Source organism: Pholcus phalangioides, unplaced genomic scaffold (assembly GCF_987345545.1).
Source record: "Pholcus phalangioides strain wild (caught in Gottingen) unplaced genomic scaffold, Ppha-v1.0 ptg000001l_1, whole genome shotgun sequence".
Taxonomy (NCBI): Eukaryota; Metazoa; Arthropoda; class Arachnida; order Araneae; family Pholcidae; genus Pholcus; species Pholcus phalangioides.
This window is the reverse complement of record NW_028301594.1, coordinates 23,398,478-23,421,941: the sequence shown is the minus strand read 5'-3', so window position 1 is coordinate 23,421,941 and position 23,464 is coordinate 23,398,478. Positions and strand designations below refer to the sequence as shown.

General features: G+C 34.0%; 1 protein-coding gene across 1 annotated transcript; it reads left to right on the top strand.

Annotated features, from left to right (window-relative positions):
• The first annotated feature begins 7,098 nt into the window (after nucleotides 1–7,098).
• On the top strand, nucleotides 7,099–16,263 carry LOC149090119 (uncharacterized). Its single transcript, XM_089232024.1, has 4 exons — nucleotides 7,099–7,133; nucleotides 9,890–10,266; nucleotides 10,440–10,524; nucleotides 15,850–16,263. Exons 1-4 carry the CDS (start codon nucleotides 7,119–7,121, stop codon nucleotides 16,261–16,263), a joined length of 891 nt encoding a protein of 296 aa, XP_089088150.1. The 5' UTR covers nucleotides 7,099–7,118.
• Nucleotides 16,264–23,464: the final 7,201 nt, after the last annotated feature.

Genomic DNA, 23,464 nt, shown 5'->3' with positions numbered 1-23,464 from the left:
TTCCAGAAAACAGCCCAAATAAAGTTTGCCTTGTTATTTATCACCTACTTAGTCTTTCATTTTTCCCTTAAAATTCACAATATACATTCTGACCGAAATTTTTGGTTCTGAGTTCTTGGCGTAGATATCTCAATGAAGGAAGGGGAGCTCTATTTAAATTTCTTCATAATCAGAAATTATAAATTTTAACTTTAAAATTTTTATCTCAAAATTTTACACTTTAAATCTTTTTAAAGGCTTAAAAAACTTTTTTTTTAATTCAAAAATACTTACACTTTATTTACAGTTTTATGTTAAAAAAAATTAATATAGTGATAAATCAACGAAAATCAAAATTGCCCGAAGCATAGTTAATGGATTTTTTTAATCACGCCACCAGATGTCACTGCCGAAACCGATGGATAAAAGTTTCATTTATGTTTGAATATGTGTAATGATTTATTTTCTGTATCAAATAATCAAATTCATTTTTTTAAAAATAGAAACCCCCCCTTCAAACACAAAACTTAGCGTGAATTAAGCTTTTTATAGGCTTATTCTCAAGTACTTAAATAACGGAACTTCGAGTGCAGGGGAAAGAAATATGAAAGATATACATTTATTATAATATACCCTTCATATGTTTTCTAACTTTGGATATATAATCATTGACAATTATCAGTGATAATATATCCTTCATATATTTCCCATATTGAGAAACTACATTATAGATAATTTATCATCTTAAAAAGTGTCCAAGTAGAAGAATGAATAGCAAATTTCAATGATGTCTCGGCAAAATTTTCATAAATTTCTCTCTCCGATAGAAAATTTCTTTAGGTTTCATAAAGAGGATTAATTTTCAATATTCAATTACATTCGCAAAGATTTAATTCAATATAATGTATAAAGTATATTTACTCTCTGTGCAAAAGAAATCTGTAATGTAGGTTTCTTTGACTATTTGATGGGTTGGGTTTATGGCATGTATATGCTTTATTCACTGCACATGCGCGAATATCAAAAGATTATAAAAATTGCGTACGAAAAGTTTTCTGAGTCCCTCTTCCCCCGCCCGATATACATCCACTGAAAAAAATGATTCACCACCTTAAATGCGCCTCTTAATTCACTTAAAAAAAGTTTAAATTTTTGATTCATTATTTTAGAGTTGAGGTTTCTGAAATTTATTTTCTGAAAGAATCATTTTCCTTTTAGTATGTATCATTTTCAATAAAAAGTTTAGCACGCCGGTTTGCCTAGTTCAACTATAATTCTTCAAGTAAAATTGGCTGTTGGTTTTAAACCGTCATACAGCATAAAAATAAAAATATGGTATGATGTCAGATATTGTACATTATCAAGCTGCACGCCGGTGTAAATTTTATACGTTATAATAGTGGTTACTATGCTTTTATATTCGTTGCGGAATTTCAATTATTTTTTGATGAGACGAATACAATCGAAGATGAAATGAAATGGGCAATAGGATATTATATGCGATACACATTTTTTTTATTTCTTGTTGATGGCGGCAGTGGTTCGAGTGTAACTATGTGGTGAAATATATAATATACATGAAAGAACAAAGCATTATACCTGGTGCCATCTATGAAACAAAACGAAAATCATCAGTTATAATTCTTCAAGTGAAATTGGTTGTTGGGTTTAATCCAGTATGTAGCATGAAAATGAATGTTTGACACATATATTTCCCAATTGAACTTGCATGTTGAACTTTGACCTGCATATGATGTACATTTGAAAAAGGTGTAAAAAAAAAGAAAGAGCGAGAAGACTCTTTGGATTGTTTTGCTTACATAAAATTTGTCAATAGTAAATCCCCATTAATTTCTGATGCACTGAGTTGAAACAGAACTTTGTTACCTGTATTGCAGTTTTGATGTTATTGCTGGGGTTTTTTGCGTCACGACTCTCATGTGATGTTTTTTCCCCCATTCCACTTCGAATAGATGTTGCTAGCTGCAGATTGTGTGACCTGCTTCTGTGAACTGTGGTTGCATTTGCCTGCTTATGGCCAGATCATGACTTGTAACCAATTTGACCAGTTCTTTTTACATACACTACACATTCATGCAAACACATATCTATCTACAAACATGGACACATTTTTTTCTTCACAGGCCTTCTTGGCCAGTTTTTATGTCGGCAGTTGGCCCTCACGAGCTCATCAGCTCAAAATTCAATTCTGGTCTGGTCTGAAATGAATGTTTGATATAATATCATATATTCTTTGAATTTTTTATTAGTTAGATATTCGCTACTTCTGGGTTGAAAGTTATATATACGTGGTTTATATAATTAGCGTTGTTTTTGTGATACAATACACTGCGTTAACTTTCGTTAGATTCCTCTTCTGGTTTTTATTACTGATGCCGCTAAACAATTTTTTTTACATACTAAATAGAAATTTCAGCATCGTCCTTATCAAAGCGCAATAATGCAACCCCCCCCCCCCCAATCATGTAGTAACAACAAGAATTTGGCGAAATGGCCTTCAACCGCTGGTCTGTGTGGCATTAGAATATGGAATGCCACTTTTACTTTTCAATTATTCCAAATTGAAACATGGTAGAAACCCAAAACATGTATTTCTGCAAAATTTGGTATTTTGTCTTTGCATTGAAAATTTTATCGTACTTATAAAACCATATAGTCAAGAATAAATTAGTAGAAAAAATCATTTTCGTGGGGCAATATAGAATAGTCGTGTAATATGGAGATTGGGGGAGGGGGTTCAAAATGAAGGAAACGAATTCGAATTCATCAAAAACAAGATTTAATGAGTCTGTGAAATAAAAAATAGAAATTTCATCGTTTGTTTTTGTAGTTGCTGATGAGGTAGTTTCACAGTCTACTTATACAAGTCATAAATGCAATATTCCTAATCTGCCCGAAAACAGTCAAGGTAGGTGGGCCCCATAGAGAACAGGACAAAAATTATTTCTAGACATTTCCTCTTGTAGCTTACTGAACTTTTCATCTCGAAGGGATATTCTAGCCTAACTCAGGCATCAGGAGATACAAGCAATAACTTTCTAACTGGGTTCTTGAGCACATAGGGCGACCGTGTAAAAAAGGAATTTTTTTTATTTTTATAATTGTACAACCCCTTGCAACATGAATGACATATCTGAGTATTACACGTTATTTGACAACTTTTTCCAATTGGGAGTATATCTCTAGAATCAGCGGTTTGCCAGTACCCCCTTCCATAACCCCTCTTTGCTATATATACAGGGTGATTCAAAACTCAACGAGTAAAACAATTACTCACCATTTAACGCTCTGTCCTTTTCAAATTTCCTCTGTTTTTCGAATTCGAATATCTCTGTGAATGTTGCACTTAGAAACATGGAGTTTTTTTTGTTGGCATCAGAAGAGACAGTGCAACAACTTTCTAATTTTTTAAACATATTTTCACTCTCAAAACTGGCACAGAGTAATTTTTAAACGCTTGCTGAGCATTTTTTGAATTGGAATAATGACCCTAAGACGGACGGTTGAGGAGATAAAGACCGTGCTAGCACTCGCAGGACACTCTATATTGTAAAAGTTCTATATTTTAAATGAAATACTGCAAACAAATAAGTGAGCTGGAAAGATATATAGCAAAAACATGAAAATTCAAAAAGGAATGAAAAATTCCAAAAAAATGAAAATTGCAAATAGGAATTCAAACATAAAAAAAGGTTATAGCCAATGTCTAGGACTCTCATTGAGAGGAACTATAACTTTTTTCATTTTTGAATTCCTATTTTAATTTTTCATTTCTTTTTGAATTTTCATATTTTTGCTATATCTTTCCAGTTCACTAATTTGTTTGCAGTATTTCATTTAAAATATAGAACTCTCTTTTACAATGTTTATCCACTACTACATATTACAGCTGCCTATGGCGCTGATATTGGTAAGTTTCGATAATTTTTTTTTCTAATGTACATTTTTCTACGCATATATATAAAGTAGACATCACAAATACACATCTTGGTGACGATCATTTGCTCCCGAATATTTCCAAGACACCTTTCCCTCTCGGGAGCCATCAGTGATCACTCATAATTTTCCTAAGCTTCGTCTATTCGAGCGTCTTGAAGAAATTAACTCGTTATGGCCTTGGAATGAACACTCAAGACACGGGCAAGTGTCTCGCCAAAAAAAAGTGGCCATTTCGCTAAGCGACCAAGGTATTGTGATCATTGTAGTTAAGCACAACTTTCATTTCTTTTCTAATGTCTGATTTATTTGAGAAGTTTTATTAATATTCATCCTTCACCAGTTTTCAATATACAAACTATACTAACGTTGTAAAATGACAATCGAATTTTTGCCATCATAATCGCGTACCCCGTATAATCGGCTATTGTGTGCTGGAATCATTGATATCAGATTGAGCGGGGCTGACTGCACTTCTTTCAGATTGAATCGTAATGTATCGAATATTTGATTTTATATTTCACTTAAGCTTTTAAATCTGAGTATATCTCCACATACTGCAGCAGGGCCTCTAGTCTAGGATCTTTGACGGGCCCGTGTTAAGATTTTTCATGGGAATATAGTGAATTTATAGTGAGAAAAACAAAAGAAAAATGGCTACAATAGTCTCGAGCCCCGGGGCAGGAACCCTGTCAGCCTCTCAGCCTTGTGTGTGTGTGGTCACGGTTAAATTGTGTTTTAAATAAATATCATATTTAAATTACTAAAATGCATTATAACTCACGTGACATGAATTAGAGGTTTATTATTTTATTTCGAAATTTGCATATTTTCATGTGAACTTGATATGCAGCCATCCCAATAAAAAAATTTTAGGTTCGAGGATGCATTTTGACTGCTTTTTCAAATTTCTTATGAGCAATTTTTTCATTTTTAGGATATCATATAGCTGAAATATTGATTTCGCATCCATTGTGTACATAAAAAATTTTAAGCTACACTTTCGTACTACAGTGCACTAAATTAAAATTTTTATGTTTAGTGAAGTTGATAAAAAAACGTTCCTTTTCAAAATTTGTTATAAACCATTGCATGCATTGTGTAGCTGATATAAGCTGAGAATCAAACCAATTCTTTTACTTCATTAACATCAAAAGGAAATTGAAATACACTTTTTTGCCTTTCTCTCCGTAGAGAAAACACGAGAGAGTGTAAATTTTAAAATAAAAATATACAGGGTTCATAGCTAACAGGCGTATGGCATTTTCCTGGTGAACCATTCATTCTAGAGGCATACTTCGAATTAGAAAAAGTATCCAAGTAACGTTTAGTACTCAGATATATGTAATTCATGTTACAATTCAGGTTCTATAGATATTGAAATAAAAAAAAATTAAATTTTATATGGACACCCTGTGCTCAACCCTATTAGAAAGTTGTTGCCCTGTCTCTCCCGAAGTCAAAAAAAAAATCCATGTTTCTAAGTGCACTGAGATGTTTGAATTCGAAAGGCGGAGGGATGTTGGGAAGAATTAGCATTAAATACGGATAATATTGTTTATCCGCAATTCAACACTGCTTTATCCCAATATGTATAACTCCGTTTTTTGAATTCGAATATCGCCGTGAATGTTGCACTTAGAAATGCAGTTTTTTTTTTCGTTGGCATCAGGAGTGTTCTAATAGTGTTGTTGGGCGCTGGGTGTCTATATAAAAAGTTTATTTTTCGACATGAATACGTCTTTTAAATCATCTGGCGATACTGGGAGCATTCGCTGAATGTTGCTTGACGAAATTCTATAAACGCTCATCCCTCAAGATGCAACGCATGTCAAAAGCAATGTACCATAAGAAATGGTGAATCATATAACATGGTAAAAAAGTTTATTAAGAGGGTGGTGCACGATCTTGGCTTCCCATGCTTTCTTATGGGAAAAATCTCTTTCTTTTAAGGAACATTTAAAAATTTTCTATTCATTCTTTAGTTACTCAATTTTTTTTCTCAAATACTACGGATATTTTTATACAACTTAGAAAAAGCATTAAGTATTTTAACTGTTGCTTTGTTTCTCCTGAATTTAAATTGAACAACGTACGGCATTTCTTAAATCACCAAAATTTACCCATATTTTGTGCCATAAAAACTTTTTAAATAATTTTAATATAAAATCACCGCTTTAAAGTATGTAACGCCGTAGTGTTAAGAGCCACACAAAGTTTCAAGACCTTTGAATAAGTGGTATTCGAAAAAATGTTCCTTATCCACAAAAAAACTTACTTTTAAGAAAAGAGCATTTAAATGGAAAACATTAGCATATGTAATGCCTGCCAGCAGTTTATATTAAACTATTTTAAAAATATTTCTAGTACGGGGTAGAACAAAAAATTTAACACAGTTAGATGCAGAAAATTTCATAGTATTTGACAATTAAACAAAAAAATCGGAAAGGGGATTTTTGACAATTTTCTTGCACCCACCCCCTTAAATATGTGGTAACATTTAAATAGAAAAAAAAAAATACATTGCAGTGTTAAAATGCAATGAATTTTTTTATTTTTTTTAAATAATAATTCAAAATAACTTAAACATGATTTTCAAATTCAAAATTACCAAATAGAGGTACATAACATTTGGTTATATAAAAAAACGTTTTATTTGAACTTGAATCTATCATTACTTTGCTGCGACTAATGCAACGTTACATTTCATTTTTCAATTCCGTGGTGTTCCTTATTAGGGTAAGCTGGTTTCTTTAAGAGCTATAAATTAATATCTTGTTTCTATTGCGCCAACTACACAAACCCAATCCGTGTCGAATCCGGATTATCTAACTATAGAAATTTGCATATGACACTTGACGCGTAAAGAATCCGAGAAAGTTGATCAGTCATTCGATAACATTCATGCTATTTTTCTCTAATTTTTTTTCCTCCCACAGTTTTATCATTTCTTTGTTTACATGCATTTCATTTTGCATCCAAACAGTCAACTGTGACTTTTTGACTTGACCTCGAAGTATTTACCAAGTTCATGGGCTATTGATTATCCAGAATTAATTTTTTGCAGTTTATTGATTTGTGTTTCGAGGCGTCAGAAAATAAACGGGTATATAAGCCCGCCAGTAAACCTCGGCAAAGCACAGTTCTGATCCTTACCGACAAGAACAAATCAAAGCACTAAAATGAACAAGTACTTGGTAAGTTTGAATTAAACTCCATCAACTACGCTATTCAGTTTATATCTATAACAAAATTTCCTTAATTTTAAGCTCTTCACTTAATTCTGTAGTGTTTGAAAGAATCAATATTCAACTGACAGTGCGTAGAGTAAAATTGCATTAATGTTCACATCCATTGTGTACATAAAAAAATTTAAGCTACTTTCGTATTGCAGTGCACTAAATTACAATTTTTATGTTTAGTGAAGTTGATAAAAAAAACGTTCTCTTTCTAAATTTGTTATGAACAATTGCATGCATTGTGTAGCTGATAAGTTGAGAATAAACAAATTATTTTACTTCATTAACATCAAAAGGAAATTTAAATACACTTTTTTGTCTTTCTCTCCGTAGAGAAAAAAATAGAGAGAGAGAGAGTAAATTTTAAATTAAAAATTTACAGGCCTATGGCATTTTCCTGGTGAACCATTCATCCTAGAGGCATACTTCAAATTAGAAAAAGTATCCAAGTAACGTGTCGTGTTCAATTTAGTGAATACACTAAATTGTGAATAAATGGAAAACAAATTTCTATTCCATAGAAACTTTTTTACTAAAATCAATGTTCAAAATTATGGTTCTGCCATCGATAGGAAAATTTTTGAATGTGTCATGCTAGTTTAATACTGTCATTATGTAAACTGAATCGGATCATGGTGAGTAGTAATCAAACGGAAAAATAAATACAGAGTTTTGAGAATATGCATTTCAATGTCTAAGAATCAATATGCAAAGTACAAAGGAAAGTTGCTCTATCTCCTGAAATAACTCGCGAACCGTTAATAGTAGAAGCATACTTCCAATCGAAAAAGTATTCAAATGACGTACAGACCTCAGATACGTCATTCATATTACAAGAAGTTGTATATAGTTGTTAAACTAAAAACTAACTTTTTATTTCGTCACCCTGTTTCGAAATTGGAAAGCCCTGTCTCTCCGTTTTCTAACAAAAGAGTTCTATGATTTTAAGTATAACTGAGATATTTGAATATGAAAATCGCTGAAATTTTCAGTGTTTTTTTCAGCGATTTTCGAATTCAAATACCTAAGTGAATATTGCACTTGAAAACATGGGTTTTTTTTTCTCTTTGGGATCAGAAGAGACAGGGCAATAACTTTCTCTAACTGGGTTTTTAGGATAGGGTGGTCAACTAAAAAGTTAATTTTTTTTATTTTAATAACTATACAACCGTATCTCTGTAAGTCATTTGGATACTTTGGATACTTGACGGTTCGCAAGTTATTCCAGGATACAGTAATTTTCCTAGACATTCTTAATAATCTTAGACATTATAATAGACATTTTTAACAGACATTCATAATCTTTCCCTGTATGAAAGATTAATAAGAAAACATTCAAGGTAAAGATAATAACATTCTGAATCTTACGTACCCAAATGGCGTACAGACCTCAGATACGTCATTTATATTGCAAGAGGTTGTATATATGCAGTTGTTGAACTAAAAAACTAATTTTTTATTTCGTCACTCTGACTTAAAATTAAAAAGTTTTTGCCCGGTCTCTCTTCGTTCCCCAACAAAGATTTCTATTATTGCTGAAATATAATTACTGAAGGTGTCCGTTATAAAAGATTCCACTGTAGGATGATCGTGTTTCTTATGTTAATGACGAGAGTAAAGTAAGAGTACTATCATGGACTAGGGGAAACGTTCTGGAATCAAAAAGAAACGTAGAAATTTCCAAATTTTCATAATTAAACAGCTCTAATTTTTATCAAAAGGCAATATTTCCACTTATTCTCTTTCAAAACGGAACGTTTCCACAATTTAAATGTCGATCAAGAAATATAGTATTTAAATATTCTTCTACTTATTGGGATTTTTCTACTTTTGTGAAGCAAACGTATTCCGGGGAAAAAAAAATTTCTTACACTTGATTAAAAATTTAGCAAATCTGGAAATGTTCGTTTTTGAAAATAAGATTCCCACTTGTGCTTTCATCTGATAATCGCAAATTAAGTTGAGCCTTTATTATTAGAAATATTGATGGTTAGGAATATTGAAGACAGATGACAGCACCACACATAACAAACTAAAGGCGACGGCAATGAGAAGATGTAAATTTCATTTTTAAAGACATGAACATTTTATTTACAAGTTATACGCGACATCCATACACTACGACGAAATACAATCAACTCACTAAAACGTTCGAAAATTCCCTGGCGATCCGTTGCTAGGTTACCATCCATCGCAAGGGGAAAAACGCTACCACGGGAAAACGTGAGATCGTGATGCATGGAGCATCGTTTATGATCGGTCACTACAAAACTATTGCACAAAGCAAACTTCACGTTAGTTTAAGAACACGTACATACATTCCGGCATATATCAATTCGATAGAAATTTCATAGAGAAATATGTACGAGATGTATGTACGGTTAAGTAGTAGTAGCATTTATTATTTACAATACCAATACCCAACAACGTATTTGTAACGGATATTACAGGGTAAAAAAGAAAGTGGTAGTTTGAACTACCGTCGGTAGTCAAAGGATTAATTTCAAAGTGTTCTAGTTCTGAATGAGTAATGATAAATAAATTTGTCATTGTCTACTTAATGTATAGATCAAATTTAGCATTTTTCTTTATTTAGTATAAAAAAGGCATAGTCAAATTTTAGTACAAAAAAAAACGTATTGACGTTTCCCTGAATTCGACGACTCTATTCCTGGCATCTCTTCGATTTATGCGGTTTTTTTTTCTCTTTAAAGCTCGTCGCTTTCGCCGTCTTGGCTTTGGCCAGCATTGCTTTCGCCAACGGAGCCGTTTCCGGATATGAAGTGGCCATCGACCATGCATCCCATCACGGTGGACACGGACACAGCGTCAGGTACGACAAGAGAAGCCATCCTTACGGTTACGGTCTTCTTGGTCATAGCTATGGTGGTCATGGATATGGAGGATACGGATACGGCGGTCTGGGATATGGCGGATACGGCGGTCTGGGATACGGAGGATATGGTTATGGTGGACTCGGATATGGCGGACTCGGATATGGTGGTCTTGGATATGGCGGATATGGTTATGGCAACCTCGGTCTCGGCTATGGAGCCAATGGTGTTCGTTATGGACTCGGAGCTGGATATCTGTTCTAGATGTTTCAAAAAGTAAGTGTTTTATTCGTTCTTCACATTAACCGTTACCTAGCTGGTGATTAACCCCATGCTTAAGCTGTGAAGATGTTTAAGAAGTTGGTTATATTTCTGGTATCTATCTAATTGTCAGCATTTGCATTCATTCCTTGATATTATTCCTTTACAGTTATGCCTTGTTGGAGACGATAACAACGATGTTTTTGTTTTTGCTGATGAGAAATAAGACGATGGATGGAAAGCTTGGTTCAATGGTTAGCTACGGAAGCAAAAATATGCCGTTGTCAGATTGTTAAAATATTGTCAATAAAAATTGTTTCATTTACTACATTTGGCTGATTAATATTGAGTGACATTGATTTGCTTGGATATGGGGGAAGGTGTGGCACTTGCAATAAGTATGGAACATTCAGAACTACTCGAAAAAATATCTAAATCTACATATTTATTTACTTATACGATATTGTTTGTCCAGGCGCCTATACAAGAGGATGCGATTGAAAACGACAAAGATATCGCTTCATATTAGACAAAAACTAGTGGTAGTGGGGGGACTCGACAATAGAGCTTGGGAGTTTGTTCCATTCAAAAATGGTATGAGGAAAGAAGCTTTATTTAAAGCTGTCAGTGGAAGAAAAAATAGGTTTTATTTTAAGGGAACGGTCGAGTCTTCGAGAGATGTAGGATGGTCTGGCTAAGACACCAGAAAAGTACCTATGTTGAGTTGGCCGGCCATGGAAAATTTTATATAACAATGTTAATCGAGAAATGAGACGAATAGTAGGGAGAGAGGGAGGAGATGAAGTTTTTAAGTCGGAAATTTGAGCATAAAATGAGATGAAACAAATTGGAAATCGATCTTGATCATGAATACTGAGGATTTCAGATGAAACCGCGCGCGTTCAAGTTTGAATGAACGTTATCTTATACGCACAAGACTTCGTTATTCCGGAACAAATCTGTCCACCAAAGACAATACTTACGCACCAGAAGAACCTAGAAAAAAAATGCAAGGTGCGTTCCGCAATAACTTAGAGCAAGGTCATACAAAAATCAAGAAATATAGAAAAATCAAAAAAAAAAATTCTTTCGTTTAAGAAGTGATAAACCATTAAAAAAGGGTAAATCATATCAGAAACGCACCGTTAGGGGACCACGGTGACCAAAGTAAACATACAAAAAGTCATTATTGTGGTCCACGAATCACGTTGCCCAACTGTTTTTCGACCACTTTGGGCGTTTTCCCCAGCTCTGACGATTTTCCGAAGTAGCCTAATGTTCAATGTCGTGTCCTGTTCGATGTATATGCAAAATTTGGCGATGATCGCTCTAAAATTGTTGGTTTGAATAGAAAACACACGCAGGCGGAAAAGTCAATTTTATATGTATAGATAAATCAAAACTCTGCTCCCGAAGACGCAAAAATTTGTTTCTAATGAGTTTTAAATTTAAAAGTTTATGCATTATAAAAACTTATTGAACGGATTCCGGTAGAATGGTCAACGATGTGGAAAGAAAAAAAAAATATTGTAATATTTTCAGTTAATCAGCCGCACTTGGAAAATGATCGGAATGATAAAACTATTTGTAGAATTACCGTGGTTCTTCACGCAGATCCATTATTTATCAAACGCTTATAATTTACATCAAGAATATTAAAAAAAAGTGGAATCGACATAAAAAGTATTTTGCGATGAACTTATCATTAAAGTTTTCTCTGAGAATTCATATCCATGATATTGAGAATTTAAATTCATAACTCATATTAATTGACATCAGACACCAATGTTGGGTGATAACGTAATCTTTTTACTGCATTAATCAAACATAAATTATATTCTCATAATAATTTATATGAATCCGTTAAAATCGAAACACCTGGAAAACATCAGGTTATTTGACAGGCCGTGGCTTTTAAGTGGCCGCAAGAGCTATAAATGCATTTGCAAGACAATAAATAAACAATTTTATTTATTACACATAAAATTACTTTACTGGTAGCAACTCCATATTTATTTACAGAACTTGATTGAGCCGTGCAAATCTCTAACCGTAAATTAGAATTTTCCACGTTGAACACATATTGAGATAGTCTTAGCGATTTTCACACACCCTAAATAAAAGAATTAGTTTTCATGAAATGTTAGTTTGTACTTTAGGCCAATAAAAGGTTTTAGTAGATGATAAAATCTTGGGTAATTCTAATTGATTGCCTCAATATAAATGACAATAGCATTATTGAAAACATTGATATAGAGGTATATAATTGTACGTTATGCAGAAATATGAAATATCCTCATAAAAAGAAGTCACAAGGATTGATATCAAAAATCTGAGTGGGTAATTGCAGAAATTTCTTTTCAATTCTACGAAGGTTATGAATGATTAAAAAAAAGAAAGAAACATATTTCAAACATAAACATATTTCCATCAAAAATATGTTTTTGAAACAAGAAACAAGAAAAAACAAGAAACATTTCCATCAAAACTTCAAACAAACCTTCATTTTCACTCAAGCAAATGCATTCGTATTAAATTTCATGAAAGATATTGTGATTCAAAAAAACCTAGTCATTTTGACTTACATCCCCAGTATAATACAGAGATACCTCGGCTAACGAAATTTCTGGAAAACGAAGATTTTTTTCGTGATTTTTATGTCTCGGCTAACGAACATTTCCGTTGATATGGACGGTAAGCATGTTCATGCATATCAAGTTAACCTAACAAAGCCACGTCGTGTCGGAATTTTTGGGCACCGTCACTTTACTTTTATTAACTCATATCAACCTTCGTACATTTTCCAGCCGTTCTGGTTATCGAGAGGTTATAGCGACGGACTCGCATTGCCAAGACCTTGGTTCGAATTTTACCGTCGCGACGGTGGTGGTAGGATGGACTTGGTGTCTGTGCTTTCCAATTTCGAGACGCGAATGCGAACCAATCTCCCCGTTGAAAAGTCGTGCCACAGAGAGCAATAGGCTTATAACGGTGCAGCTATTCCATCATCAAGTTTCACTCATACTTACAAAGATTGATGGCAGAGGGCGGCACTCTACACATAAAAAGCATAACACTGAAACAAACTTCACATTTGGTTCACAAATCGTATACGCACATACCACCACCATGTAGCAGTTCGTTAGAAGTTCCGCGGAAGAATGTGGTCGGGGTGAATGTATGGTCAGTAGTAATAGTAGTAGATATTGATTTACCTCTTTTTCTAAGAGATTTTTGAATCATTTCATGTAAAATGAACAATTGGGTTCACAGGAATTGCACTGAAAAAAAAGAGCTTTTGGTTTCAGAGCACATGCTATTTCAGAGCAAGACTCTTAGCATCAAACTGAAGTCTGGACATTCTAGGAGCATATCTTTTTTCATCTGCATGTATCAGACTCGAAATGAGCAGACCAAATCACAAATGGATGGGGACATGTACGAACCCGACTGGGTAAATAGCATAAAATAAAAAGTTATTCAGTACCACATCTTCCTGTAAATTCTAATTTTGAAGCTGTTTGTTCATTTTAACCTCTGGCCAATTTTTGATAGTGCTCTGGATGGAAATTTAAAAAATTTGTCTTTTGAATTTTTGGCATTGTTTGAGCGAATTAAAGGATTTTGCATAGTAAACTATGTGAAATCGCGTTTCGATGTGCCAAGATTCAAGCTAACGTGATTCCGGTACGAACTCGTTAGCCGAGGTATCACTGCAATCATGTGTACCTCAACTTCGATTTGTTCAGAGCTAGACGTTGTGGAAACACTTTTTCTCACACGTAATTATGGTATCTCGAAGAATATTTGTGCTCTCAAGCCGATGAAGTTTTATGGAATAATTTTTACTCTTCGCAATTCGAATTTCTCGCAAGAGGATTTGCAGAGGTACCAATTTGTTCACAAATGTTTAACAACGAAACGAACCTTTTCTTCGAACAAATAAAAGTGGTTACACTTTTTCATGGTTGTTATTGAAGAAAATGGGGAAAAAGTCTTTATATATAATCTTGGTATTTTATTTCATTTTTTCTGGAATATATAATATATACATACATATTTTTTAACCCTCTTCGATCCAGTGTTATCTGAATGCACAGATTGTCCCATAAATTCGTAAATAGTTAAAAAATTCATAAAATAGAAAGCATTGGAACATTTGAATACGGTTTGCAAGAATTTATTCTCGTGGAGGTTTTTTTTATAAAAAAATAATTATTTATAATTCTTGTCGCTAGAGGAATCTGCACGAGAGAACATCACTGGAAATACGCAAAATATACGAGTCCTATAAAATCGGAGAAGGGTAAAGCTATACGATTAACTGATAATTTTTGACATTTTCTGTTTCTTTTTGTGGTGTTCCTAATTAGGGTAAGCTGGTTTCCTTACGAGCTATAAAATATTATCTTGTTTCGATTGCGTCAACTACACAAACTTTAGAAATTTTCATATGAAACTTTACGCCTAAGGAATCCGAGAAACTTGATCATTCATTCGATAACGTTCATGCCATTTTTCTGAAACTTTTTTTTCCAACCACAGTTTTATCATTTCTTTGTTTACATGCTTTTCATTTTGCATCCAAACAGTGAACTGAGACTTTTTGACATGACCTCGAAGTATTTACAAAGTTCATGGGCTATTGATTATCCAGAATTAAGTTTTCGCAGTTTATTGATTTGTGTTTCGAGGCGTCAGAAAATAAACGGGTATATAAGCATGCCAGTAACCACTGCAAAGCACAGTTCTGATCCTTACCGACAAGAACAAATCAAAGCACTAAAATGAACAAGTACTTGGTAAGTTGGAATTAAACTCCATCACCTAATCTATTCAGTTTAACTCAAAAAATTTCCTTAATTTTAAGCTTTTCTATTCATTCTGAAATATTTGAAAGTATCAATATTCAACTGACAGTGCGAAGAGTAAAATTGCATTAATGCTCTGATTTGGAATTTTTTTTTCCATGAGAATAAAAAAATCATTTTTTTAAAATAGTGAATACACTAAATTTTTAATAAATGGAAAAAATGTTTCTAATCCATAGAAACTTTTTTAATCAAACCAATGTTCAAAATTATGGTTCTACCATCGATAGGAAAATTTTTGAATGTGTCCTAACAGTTTAATACAGTCATTATGTAAATTGAATCGGGGCATGGTAAATAGTGATAAAATTGAAAAGTAAAGACAGAGTTGAAAAATACGCACTTTCAATACCCAAGAATCAATATGCAGAGTGCATATGAAAGTTGCTGTATCTCCTGAAATAACTCGCGAACCGTTAATATTAGAAGCATACTTCCAATCGGAAAAGTATCCAAATGAAGTACAGACCTCAGATACGTTATTCATATTACAAGAAGTTGTATATAGTTGTTAAACTAAAAACTAACTTTTTATTTCGTCACCCTGTTTCGAAATTGGAAAGCCCTGTCTCTCCGTTTTCTAACAAAAGAGTTCTATGATTTTAAGTATAACTGAGATATTTTTATAACGTGTTGACGTTTCCCTGAATTCGACGACTCTGTTCATGAAATCTCTTTGATTTACGCGTTTGTTTTTTCTCTTTAAAGCTCGTCACTTTCGCCGTGTTGGCTTTGGCCAGCATTGCTTTCGCCAACGGAGCCGTTTCCGGATATGAAGTGGCCATCGACCATGCATCCCATCACGGTGGACACGGACACAGCGTCAGGTACGACAAGAGAAGCCATCCTTACGGTTACGGTCTTCTTGGTCATAGCTATGGTGGTTATGGAGATGGAGCATACGGATACGGCGGTCTGGGGTATGGCGGATACGGTGGTTTGAAATACGGAGGATATGGTTATGGTGGACTCGGATATGGCGGACTCGGATATGGTGGTCTTGGATATGGCGGACTCGGATATGGTGGTCTTGGATATGGCGGATATGGTTATGGCAACCTCGGTCTCGGCTATGGAGCCAATGGTGTTCGTTATGGACTCGGAGCTGGATATCTGTTCTAGATGTTTCAAAAAGTAAGTGTTTTATTCGTCCTTCACATTAACCGTTATCTAGCTGGTGATTAACCCCATGCTTAAGCTGTATAGATTTTTAAGAAGTTGGTTATATTTCTGGTATCTATCTAATTGTCTGCATTTGCATTCATTCCTTGATATTATTCCTTTACAGTTATGCCTTGTTGAGACGATTAACAACGATGTTTTGGTTTTTGCTGATGAGAAATAAGACGATGGATGGAAAGCTTGGTGCAATGGTTAGCTGAGGAAGCAAAAACATGCCGTTGTCAGATTGCCAAAATTTTGTCAATAAAAATTGTTTCATATACTACATTTGACTCATTAATATTGTGTGACATTGATTTGCTTGGATATGGGGAAGGGGTGGGTGACGCTTGAAATAAGTATGCAATATTCAGAACTACTCGGAATTATCTGAATTTATTTTCTTATACAATATTGTTGGTCCCGACGCCTATACAAGAGGTTGCGATTGAAAATGACAGATATTGCATCATATTAGACAAAAAACTAGTGGTAGTGGGGTATTCTACAATAGAGCTTGGGTGTTTGTTCCATTCACCAGTGGTAAGAGGAAAAAAGCTTTATTTAAAGCAGGCAGTGGAAGCAAAAATAGGCCTTATTTTAACGGAACTGTCAACTCTTCGAGAGATTTAGGATGGTTTGGAAAATATACCAGAAGTATGTATGTGGTGTTGACCATGGAAAATTTCATATAACAATGTTAATCGAGAAATGAGACGAATAGTAAGAAGAGAGGGAGAAGATGAAGTTTGTAAGTTCGGAAATTTAAGCATAAATGAGATGAAAGAAATCGAAAATCGATCTTGATTATGAATATTAAGGATTTCAGATGAAACCGCGTGCGTTGAAGTTTAAATGAATGTTATCTTATAGTCAAAAGACTTCATTATTCCGAAATAAATCTGTCCAACAAATACAATACTTATGCACCGGAAGAAACTGGAAATAAAATACAAGGTGCGTTCCGTAATAACTTAGAGCAAGGTCATATAAAAATCAAGAAATATAGAAACACCAAAAAAATAATTCGTTTTTTTTTCACACGAATGTCTCCTTTCAGATATTTAATGGTCCCATCGTTCAATTCAATTTTCAAAGCAAATGCAGAATATTTTTGTGGAAGCTGCGATAGTGAGAACTACACAACTAAAATTTCTACAAGTGCACGACGTTTTCTTTATTTGTGTTGTGACTAACTTTTCAAATTTGAAACATAATAAGTAAATGCAGTATTAAAATTATGACACAATTCTCTCACAGTCTATGAATAGCACCATGCGATATTTGGCTGTTTCCGACGTTGAAGAAGCTCCGTGGGAGAATTAGGAACTATTAGTTGTTTCATCTATTGTAGGTTTCACTGATACAGCTTCCAGAAAAAACCTTATTGCTTGGAAAAGTGTATCGAACGATAGGAAAATCCCATATTATCTGGAAAAAGACACTTTAAATAATTTTTTTTGCCGTATTGCCTGTATGTCTTGATTTTTTATGATTTTATTCAAATTTCCTACGGAACGCTGCTTGTAGAAATGTATTCTCTGTTTAATCAATCAAATTAATACGGTTTACACTGAATTTAAAGAAAACGTAATAGAAGGGAAAGATATAAAATATAAGATTAAGAAATATTTAAACATAATAAAAACCAGCTATAATCACCGGCGCCGTCCGGGTTTTCTCCATATACTGGTAGCATTTAAGAAATGATAAACCATTAAAAAAGGGAAAACCATGTCTGAAACGCACTGTTAGGGGACCACGGTAACCAAAGTAAACATACAAAAAGTCATTATTGTGGCCCACGAATCACTGTTGCCCAACTGTTTTTCGACCACTTTGGGAAAATTCCGTTTTCCCCAGCTCTGATGATTTTCCGAAGTAGCCTAATATTCAAAGCCGTGTCCTGTTCGATGTATATGCAAAATTTGGCGATGATCGCTCTAAAATTGTTGGTTTGAATAGAAAACACACGCAGGCGGAAAAGTCAATTTTATATGTATAGATAAATCAAAAATCTGCTCCCGAAGACGCAAAAATTTGTTTCTAATGAGTTTTAAATTTAAAAGTTTATGCATTATAAAAACTTATTGAACGGATTCCGGTAGAATGGTCAACGATGTGGAAAGAAAAAAAAAATATTGTAATATTTTCAGTTAATCAGCCGCACTTGGAAAATGATCGGAATGATAAAACTATTTGTAGAATTACCGTGGTTCTTCACGCAGATCCATTATTTATCAAACGCTTATAATTTACATCAAGAATATTAAAAAAAAGTGGAATCGACATAAAAAGTATTTTGCGATGAACTTATCATTAAAGTTTTCTCTGAGAATTCATATCCATGATATTGAGAATTTAAATTCATAACTCATATTAATTGACATCAGACACCAATGTTGGGTGATAACGTAATCTTTTTACTGCATTAATCAAACATAAATTATATTCTCATAATAATTTATATGAATCCGTTAAAATCGAAACACCTGGAAAACATCAGGTTATTTGACAGGCCGTGGCTTTTAAGTGGCCGCAAGAGCTATAAATGCATTTGCAAGACAATAAATAAACAATTTTATTTATTACACATAAAATTACTTTACTGGTAGCAACTCCATATTTATTTACAGAACTTGATTGAGCCGTGCAAATCTCTAACCGTAAATTAGAATTTTCCACGTTGAACACATATTGAGATAGTCTTAGCGATTTTCACACACCCTAAATAAAAGAATTAGTTTTCATGAAATGTTAGTTTGTACTTTAGGCCAATAAAAGGTTTTAGTAGATGATAAAATCTTGGGTAATTCTAATTGATTGCCTCAATATAAATGACAATAGCATTATTGAAAACATTGATATAGAGGTATATAATTGTACGTTATGCAGAAATATGAAATATCCTCATAAAAAGAAGTCACAAGGATTGATATCAAAAATCTGAGTGGGTAATTGCAGAAATTTCTTTTCAATTCTACGAAGGTTATGAATGATTAAAAAAAAGAAAGAAACATATTTCAAACATAAACATATTTCCATCAAAAATATGTTTTTGAAACAAGAAACAAGAAAAAACAAGAAACATTTCCATCAAAACTTCAAACAAACCTTCATTTTCACTCAAGCAAATGCATTCGTATTAAATTTCATGAAAGATATTGTGATTCAAAAAAACCTAGTCATTTTGACTTACATCCCCAGTATAATACAGAGATACCTCGGCTAACGAAATTTCTGGAAAACGAAGATTTTTTTCGTGATTTTTATGTCTCGGCTAACGAACATTTCCGTTGATATGGACGGTAAGCCTGTTCATGCATATCAAGTTAACCTAACAAAGCCACGTCGTGTCCGAATTTTTGGCCACCGTCACTTTACTTTTATTAACTCATGTCAACCTTCGTATATTTTCCAGCCATTCTGGTTATCGAGAGGTTATAGCGACGGACTCGCATTGCCAAGACCTTGGTTTGAATTTTACCGTCGCGACGGTGGTGGTAGGATGGACTTGGTGTCTGTGCTTTCCAATTTCGAGACGCGAATGCGAACCAATCTCCCCGTTGAAAAGTCGCGCCACAGAGAGCAATAGGCTTATAACGGTACAACTATTCAATCATCAACTTTCACTCATACTTACAAAGATTGATGGCAGATGCCAGCACTCTACACATAAAAAGCATAACACTGACACAAACTTCACATTTGGTTCACAAATCGTATACGCACATACCACCACCATGTAGCAGTTCGTTAGAAGTTCCGCGGAGGAATGTGGTAGGGGTGAATGTATGGCCAATAGTAGTAGTAGTAGATGTACCTTTACATCTCTTTCTAAGAAATTTTTGAATAATTTCATATAAAATTAACAATTCGGTTCACAGGAATTGCACTGAAAAAAAAGAGCTTTTGGTTTCAGAGCACATGCTATTTCAGAGCAAGACTCTTAGCATCAAACTGAAGTCTGGACATTCTAGGAGCATATCTTTTTTCATCTCCATGTATCAGACTCGAAATGAGCAGACCAAATCACAAATGGATGGGGACATGTACGAAACTGACTGGGTACATAGCATAAAATAAAAAGATATTCAGCACCACATCTTCCTGTAAATTCTAATTTTGAAGCTGTTTGTTCATTTTAACCTCTGGCCAATTTTTGATAGTGCTCTGGATGTAAATTTAAAAATTTGTCTTTTAAATTTTTGGCAGTTTTTGGAACGAATTAAAGGGTTTTGCATAGTAACCCATCTGAAATCGCGTTTCGATGTGCCAAGATTTAAGCTAACACGATTCTGGTACGAACTCGTTAGCCGAGGTATCACTGCACTCTTGTGTACCTCAACTTCGATTTGTTCAGAGCTAGACGTTGTGGAAACACTTTTTCTCACACGTAATTATGGTATCTCGAAGAATATTTGTGCTCTCAAGCCGATGAAGTTTTATGGAATAATTTTTACTCTTCGCAATTCGAATTTCTCGCAAGAGGATTTGCAGAGGTACCAATTTGTTCACAAATGTTTAACAACGAAACGAACCTTTTCTTCGAACAAATAAAAGTGGTTACACTTTTTCATGGTTGTTATTGAAGAAAATGGGGAAAAAGTCTTTATATATAATCTTGGTATTTTATTTCATTTTTTCTGGAATATATAATATATACATACATATTTTTTAACCCTCTTCGATCCAGTGTTATCTGAATGCACAGATTGTCCCATAAATTCGTAAATAGTTAAAAAATTCATAAAATAGAAAGCATTGGAACATTTGAATACGGTTTGCTAGAATTTATTCTCGTGGAGGTTTTTTTTATAAAAAAATAATTATTTATAATTCTTGTCGCTAGAGGAATCTGCACGAAAGAACATCACTGGAAATACGCAAAATATACGAGTCCTATAAAATCGGAGAAGGGTAAAGCTATACGATTAACTGATCATTTTAGATATTTTGTTTGTCTTCTACTTTTTGTGGTGTTCCTAATTAGGGTAAGCTGGTTTCCTTACGAGCTATAAAATATTATCTTGTTTCGATTGCGTCAACTACACAAACTTTAGAAATTTTCATATGAAACTTTACGCCTAAGGAATCCGAGAAACTTGATCATTCATTCGATAACGTTCATGCCATTTTTCTGAAACTTTTTTTTCCAACCACAGTTTTATCATTTCTTTGTTTACATGCTTTTCATTTTGCATCCAAACAGTGAACTGAGACTTTTTGACATGACCTCGAAGTATTTACAAAGTTCATGGGCTATTGATTATCCAGAATTAAGTTTTCGCAGTTTATTGATTTGTGTTTCGAGGCGTCAGAAAATAAACGGGTATATAAGCATGCCAGTAACCACTGCAAAGCACAGTTCTGATCCTTACCGACAAGAACAAATCAAAGCACTAAAATGAACAAGTACTTGGTAAGTTGGAATTAAACTCCATCAACTAATCTATTCAGTTTAACTCAAAAAATTTCCTTAATTTTAAGCTTTTCTATTCATTCTGAAATATTTGAAAGTATCAATATTCAACTGACAGTGCGAAGAGTAAAATTGCATTAATGCTCTGATTTGGAATTTTTTTTTCCATGAGAATAAAAAAATCATTTTTTTAAAATAGTGAATACACTAAATTTTTAATAAATGGAAAAAATGTTTCTAATCCATAGAAACTTTTTTAATCAAACCAATGTTCAAAATTATGGTTCTACCATCGATAGGAAAATTTTTGAATGTGTCCTAACAGTTTAATACAGTCATTATGTAAATTGAATCGGGGCATGGTAAATAGTGATAAAATTGAAAAGTAAAGACAGAGTTGAAAAATACGCACTTTCAATACCCAAGAATCAATATGCAGAGTGCATATGAAAGTTGCTGTATCTCCTGAAATAACTCGCGAACCGTTAATATTAGAAGCATACTTCCAATCGGAAAAGTATCCAAATGAAGTACAGACCTCAGATACGTTATTCATATTACAAGAAGTTGTATATAGTTGTTAAACTAAAAACTAACTTTTTATTTCGTCACCCTGTTTCGAAATTGGAAAGCCCTGTCTCTCCTCTCCGTTTTCTAACAAAAGAGTTCTATGATTTTAAGTATAACTGAGATATTTTTATAACGTGTTGACGTTTCCCTGAATTCGACGACTCTGTTCATGAAATCTCTTTGATTTACGCGTTTGTTTTTTCTCTTTAAAGCTCGTCACTTTCGCCGTGTTGGCTTTGGCCAGCATTGCTTTCGCCAACGGAGCCGTTTCCGGATATGAAGTGGCCATCGACCATGCATCCCATCACGGTGGACACGGACACAGCGTCAGGTACGACAAGAGAAGCCATCCTTACGGTTACGGTCTTCTTGGTCATAGCTATGGTGGTTATGGAGATGGAGCATACGGATACGGCGGTCTGGGGTATGGCGGATACGGTGGTTTGAAATACGGAGGATATGGTTATGGTGGACTCGGATATGGCGGACTCGGATATGGTGGTCTTGGATATGGCGGACTCGGATATGGTGGTCTTGGATATGGCGGATATAGTTATGGCAACCTCGGTCTCGGCTATGGAGCCAATGGTGTTCGTTATGGACTCGGAGCTGGATATCTCTTCTAGATGTTTCAAAAAGTAAGTGTTTTATTCGTCCTTCACATTAACCGTTATCTAACTGGTGATTAACCCCCATGCTTAAGCTGTATAGATTTTTAAGAAGTTGGTTATATTTCTGGTATCTATCTAATTGTCTGCATTTGCATTCATTCCTTGATATTATTCCTTTACAGTTATGCCTTGTTGAGACGATTAACAACGATGTTTTGGTTTTTGCTGATGAGAAATAAGACGATGGATGGAAAGCTTGGTGCAATGGTTAGCTGAGGAAGCAAAAACATGCCGTTGTCAGATTGCCAAAATTTTGTCAATAAAAATTGTTTCATATACTACATTTGACTCATTAATATTGTGTGACATTGATTTGCTTGGATATGGGGAAGGGGTGGGTGACGCTTGAAATAAGTATGCAATATTCAGAACTACTCGGAATTATCTGAATTTATTTTCTTATACAATATTGTTGGTCCCGACGCCTATACAAGAGGTTGCGATTGAAAATGACAGATATTGCATCATATTAGACAAAAAACTAGTGGTAGTGGGGTAT

What these genes read in the sequence shown, in the direction of transcription:
- LOC149090119 (XM_089232024.1), top strand. An exon ending in GGACTCGGAGCTGGATATCT is followed by an intron (nt 10,267 to 10,439) that starts GTTCTAGATGTT and finishes ATTCCTTTACAG; the next exon opens with TTATGCCTTGTTGGAGACGA. An exon ending in ATGGAAAGCTTGGTTCAATG is followed by an intron (nt 10,525 to 15,849) that starts GTTAGCTACGGA and finishes TTCTCTTTAAAG; the next exon opens with CTCGTCACTTTCGCCGTGTT.